General features: G+C 43.9%; 1 protein-coding gene across 1 annotated transcript; it reads right to left on the bottom strand.

The window, feature by feature from the left end:
- Window positions 1-1,667: 1,667 nt before the first annotated feature.
- Window positions 1,668-3,206, bottom strand: LOC108804091 (zinc finger protein 585A-like). Its single transcript, XM_018575851.1, has 2 exons — window positions 2,951-3,206; window positions 1,668-2,866 (listed from the first exon to the last, which is right to left on the bottom strand). The coding sequence occupies exons 1-2, from the start codon at window positions 3,204-3,206 to the stop codon at window positions 1,668-1,670; spliced, it is 1,455 nt and encodes a 484-aa protein (XP_018431353.1).
- Between the last annotated feature and the right edge of the window lie 2,377 nt (window positions 3,207-5,583).

Consider the following 5,583-nt stretch of genomic DNA (forward strand, 5'->3'; position numbering starts at 1 on the left):
TCAGTGGATGCCTCTCTGGGTACCTGTTCAGCCATATTTGTGTTCCCCAGTTTAGATCAATAGCCTTCTATGGGTGTCACCGAAACATCACGCCTCTGTCACCTGTCAAGTTACTAGACTGTTCTGCCTCTCCAATCTAAGCATTGAAAGTGTGATCTCTATAACTTACAGTTGTGGCAAGATAGCGACAACCAACAATCTTAGCTGCGTTGGCAGACAGTGACTCCATCCAGAAGACACCTTGAAGATCTCTGAGAAGTATAAACCAAAACTGTGAGGATCTTACAACAGTGAACATCGGAGAGGTCAGAAGATCATAATGTGATCCACTCAACGAAATGACACGTGGCTGAGATGTAAACTGGACCAGAATGAGGAAGGGAGGAGCTATCTATACAGAGGAACACTGAGCTATGGGGAGCGGAGGAGAGGAACACCGGGAACAGATGAAACACATACAATATTTAAAGACCCATCACAATGCATGTGACACATGACAATGACATTATGACAATGCTTGACTGATGGATTCGTCGATTTCGTCCCTCTGTTACAACCCCAATAAACACACAGACTGCGCGAAATGGATTTTAATGACCACAGCAGCCCTTTTATTAAACAAACCAACTTTAACAAAAACCAAAAGTAATAAACCAAAAAATATACAAAATAAATACTCTAAACGACTGTTGACCTGAGAAGGGGGTCTTTGGGTGCCCAACAGCCCAAATAAGGCCTCTCCTAAAAAACTGCTCCCATGCCCCCAGCCGCACCCCAACCAGCTCGAGGACAATTACTACTCCCACGTTCCAAGAGGCCAGACCCTGCCCCCTACAAATCCTTACTCCAGCGGGAGGAAGCACCTATACTAGCCAATGGCCCCCCATTTGTGTAATTGTCTCTGAATTTTTTTAGACCCCCCCAAAGACCCCCTAACCAGCCAAGCTGCCGGGACAGAAAAAGAACCCTGCAACCAGCAGAACCACGCAATTCAGGGAGGGAGGGGCAACCTGCTTCCTCCATCGATTTTCCAGAAAGAACGCCCCTCAGCCCTTTGCGGTTCCTACCCATGTTGTTCCTCCCGGGCAGCTAATAAGTACTATCCTTGTCGCACTCCTTACCGATATGTCCCTTGTAGTGGGGGGTGCTCGCAGTGACCGCGGAAGGCGCCGCGAATGTCAGCAAAATTGTAGAAATGTCACCAGCACACCAATCCTTTTAAGATAGCAATAAATGAATCTTTTGCTATCTTCAAAGGATTGGTGTGATGGTGACATTTCTACAATTTTCCTTCGGGGCAGCCGACCCCAACGTCCAATCAGGTCAGAACAGCTTTTCCCATTTTATTTTCAACCACTTCCCCCCGGACTATTCCCCTCCCCCCATCATATAGCTCCTCCGCTCAGTCTCTCTGGATCCATCTTTAAAATGATTACCATCGAGGTAAGGAGAATCCTTCTTCCTGATGACCACCCTTTTTCTTTTATACCCTACAGTTGTTCTATGGACTATCTTACAATTGTTCTATGCACTAAACAGTTCCACCTGTGAAAAGCCATCGTACATTTGTCATAAGAACCAGCTGGCGCTGTCTATTTAGACTTCTTTTCCCGCACTCAGTGAGGACACTCCTCAGTATGTTTCTCTGTGAAAGATTTGCTGTAGTCTCAACATGAATAAGAACGCTCATGTGTGTGAATTCTCTGGTGTATAACAAGGTATCTTTTCTGAGTGAAAGATTTCCCGCACTCTGAACATGAATAAGGACGCTCACCCGTGTGAATTCTCTGGTGTATAACAAGGTATTTTTTCTGAGTGAATGATTTCCCGCACTCTGAACATGAATAAGGACGCTCACCAGTGTGAATTCTCTGGTGTTTAACAAGGACTCCTTTCTCAGTGAAAGATTTCCCGCACTCTGAACATGAATAAGAACGCTCACCTGTGTGAATTTTATGGTGTCTAACAAGGTGTTTTTTCTCAGTGAAAGATTTCCCGCACTCTGAACATGAATAAGGACGCTCACCTGTGTGAATTTTATGGTGGTTAACAAGGGTTTGTTTCCGAGTGAAAGATTTCCCGCACTCTGAACATGAATAAGGACGCTCACCAGTGTGAATTCTCTGGTGTATAACAAGGTATCTTTTCTCAGTGAATGATTTCCCGCACTCTGAACATGATTGAGGACGCTCATCAGTGTGAATTATCTGGTGTATAACAAGGTATCTTTTCTCAGTGAATGATTTCCCGCACTCTGAACATGAATAAGGACGCTCACCAGTGTGAATTCTCTGGTGTTTAACAAGGGCTCCTTTATGAGAGAACGATTTCCCGCACTCTGAACATGAATAAGGACGCTCACCAGTGTGAATTCTCTGGTGCATAACAAGGGTTGCTTTCCGAGTGAAACATTTCCCGCACTCTGAACATGAATAAGGACACTCACCAGTGTGAATTCTCTGGTGTATAACAAGGTCTCCTTTCTTAGTGAAATATTTCCCGCACTCTGAACACGAATGAGGACGCTCATCAGTGTGAATTCTCTGATGTATAACAAGGTATGTTTTCTCAGTGAATGATTTACCGCACTCTGAACATGAATAAGGATGCTCACCAGTATGAATTCTCTGGTGTATAACAAGGGTTGCTTTCCGAGTGAAATATTTCCCGCACTCTGAACATGAATAAGGATGCTCACCAGTGTGAATTCTCTGGTGTGTAACAAGTTCTCCTTTTTCAGTGAATGATTTCCCGCACTCTGAACATGAATAAGGACGCTCACCAGTGTGAATTCTCTGGTGTTTAACAAGGGCTCCTTTATGAGAGAATGATTTCCCGCACACTAAACATAAATAAGGTTGCACACCTGTGTGAATTTTCTGGTGTTTAACAAGTTGATATTTATAACTGAATGATTTCCTGCACTCTGAACAAGAAAAAGGACGTTCACCTGTGTGAATTCTCTGGTGTAGAACAAGGTCTCCTTTTTGAATGAATGATTTCCCGCACTCTAAACATGAATAAGGACGTTCACCTGTGTGAATTCTCTGGTGTAGAACAAGGTCTCCTTTTTGAATGAATGATTTCCCGCACTCTAAACATGAATAAGGACGTTCACCTGTGTGAATTCTCTGGTGTATAACAAGGTGTCCTTTGCGAATGAAACATTTTCCACACTTTGGACATGAATAGGGTCGCTCATCCATGTTCATACTTTGGTGTCTATGAAGGTTCTTGTTTTCAATTAAAGATTTCCCACACACTGCATGTGAGAAAAGATTTTCACCTCTGTGATCTCCTTCATGGGGTGAGGAAGGTTCCTTGGGATTAGATGGATCTCTTGCAGTGTGAGATCTTAGACGGATATTTCCAGTCATAATATGTGAATGATCAGAAGATTCACCCTGATCAGAGGGATCCATTGATGTCTCCGAGCAGTGAGGTCTGTGATGTATATTCTGTGTGTTTGGATTCACTCCTGGAGAATCCTGTGTGATGACATTATCTTCTGACTTACAACCACCAGACAATATAAGATGTCTCTCCGAGGTATTCCTGACATCACATCCATCTGCCGGAGAGAAATTATTACACACGTCAGTAATCAGAGTCATGTATGTTGGTCTAGAAGTCATCACAGAGCTCTGGCATGGAATTGGGTACAACGTAACACGACATGTAAAAACAAATGAGTTAAAGGATAAAACACCCAAAACAACTCTGACACACTGGGCAAAATAGTTCTGTGAATTAATCACGGCTATGGAGAAGAAGAGAGATGGACCTTCATATGGTGTACAGTATCTCCTCATTTGTTGGTCACATGACGTTATATTGGGGAATGGAGATGGACCTTCATATGGTGTACAGTATCTCCTCCTCATTTGTTGGTCACATGACGTTATATTGAGGGATGGAGATGGACCTTCATATTGTGTACTCCGCCTCCTCCCCTGGAACTACTGGAGTAAAGGATTAAACAAGGAGTCAAAAAGTCAATTTTTCTCCCCATTGTTGTTTGGGGGACACAGCGTCTGACCTCAATCAAAAAGTAGTCCCTTAAAATGAGGAGGAAAAAGAAAAACCCAAAAGATAACCCTCAGATATCACTGTGTGACGGAATCTCACTGATGCCTGTAGGAACCTTCCTCCAAAGTGGCATTGGACGTTGCTGTTATAAACCCCTGAACCTCCGCCTGAACTAAAGGTGATCACCTCGCATACCTAGGAGACAGATGCCTGATGGGAAAAGGATGTAAGATGAGTTTATGGATCCAGTGTGATAGTCTCACAGGATGCTGGAGATCTCACAGCCAGAGCAGAGGGGGAGAGAGCTCATTGGTCACTGTCACAGGATCAAGGACTGGGTGACTATTTTATTATAGACCTCAGACCAAATTGAACACTTAACCCTTGCAGCACGGGGGTAACTCCACTACAAGGGTTAGTTTGTCATTTGCCCATAGTTCTTCTTACAGATTTTTCAGTCCAATGTTTTTGGATGTAAACCATCATTCCTCCATGACAATGGACCCAACATGTGTATGTAGAACATTTGATGAGAGTTTATTTGCTGTAAATGACCCCCAACCGTCCTAACACTAATCAGGAGATGACGACCCCTTCATCCTACAATAGGGGAGATGACTTCTTCTGGGGAATCTTCTTCACAACTTTGATGGTCTGCCATTTATAATTCAGTCTCATCTTATCTGATGATGTAAAGATCTGATAATTCTCCAACACGATCCCTTAAACGTCGCACCTTCTACTCAGAAGTGACATAGAACTGTGACCTGTTCCCTCCATAGTGTCTGTTACTTACTTGTGTTGATCGGTAGAGAAATGTCATCCTGATCACTTTTCATCATCATCCCGACCTCCTGCGTGGACGGCCGGTCACCCCCCACATACGTCTCCACTTCCTCCTCTTTAACCTCAGCTTTTATATTGATCCGTTCTTCACCCTAAACCCCAAAATAATAGAAAACATCTCATAAAGCTGAACTCCGGGGAGATAGAAAAGACACAAATGAATGCGGCTCTGTATATGTTTTTTAATGCAAACATTGTTAGTACCTGAATGTGACCTGGTGTCAGGTTCCTGCAGTCCCTGTACAGCAAAGCTTAGACTGGGAGAGAGAGAAACAGTCTGCTGCTTCTCATTTTACTGTCCAGTCAAAGACTGGGGGAGGGACAAGACCTGTACGTGTAAGTGACCTACAGCAGAGAAATATCAGGTCTCCTGCTCTGCCCATTTGAGGGCAGGTCTCCTTCCTATTTCCTCTGAGCCCGGGAGCCAAGGACCCTCACCTTGAGGGCGCTTCATCACCCCAGCATGGACTCACAGAAGCAAAGAACAGCACCACATATTTCAGCATGTGCCCTTTGGAAATCACAAGGACGGAGCCTATCTATGATGTCACATGGCTGGACCCAAGACCCATGGAAGAAAATTTTGTTTATACATTTTAAAAAAATAATAAAAGTGGAGGGTGGAGCAAGGGGAAGCTGAAATGGAGAGGGTGGAATGGGTGGGAGGCTACATTTCAGATATAAATATTAAACCAACAGACTACATAG

Source organism: Nanorana parkeri, unplaced genomic scaffold (assembly GCF_000935625.1).
Source record: "Nanorana parkeri isolate BGI_ZX_2015 unplaced genomic scaffold, ASM93562v1 scaffold5115, whole genome shotgun sequence".
Classification (NCBI taxonomy): domain Eukaryota; kingdom Metazoa; phylum Chordata; class Amphibia; order Anura; family Dicroglossidae; genus Nanorana; species Nanorana parkeri.

What these genes read in the sequence shown, in the direction of transcription:
- LOC108804091 (XM_018575851.1), bottom strand. Translation starts at nt 3,206, where the DNA reads ATGGATGAGCGACCCTATTCATGTCCAAAGTGTGGAAAATGTTTCATT. An exon ending in ACACCAGAGAATTCACACAG is followed by an intron (nt 2,867 to 2,950) that starts GTGAACGTCCTT and finishes AAATTCACACAG; the next exon opens with GTGTGCAACCTTATTTATGT.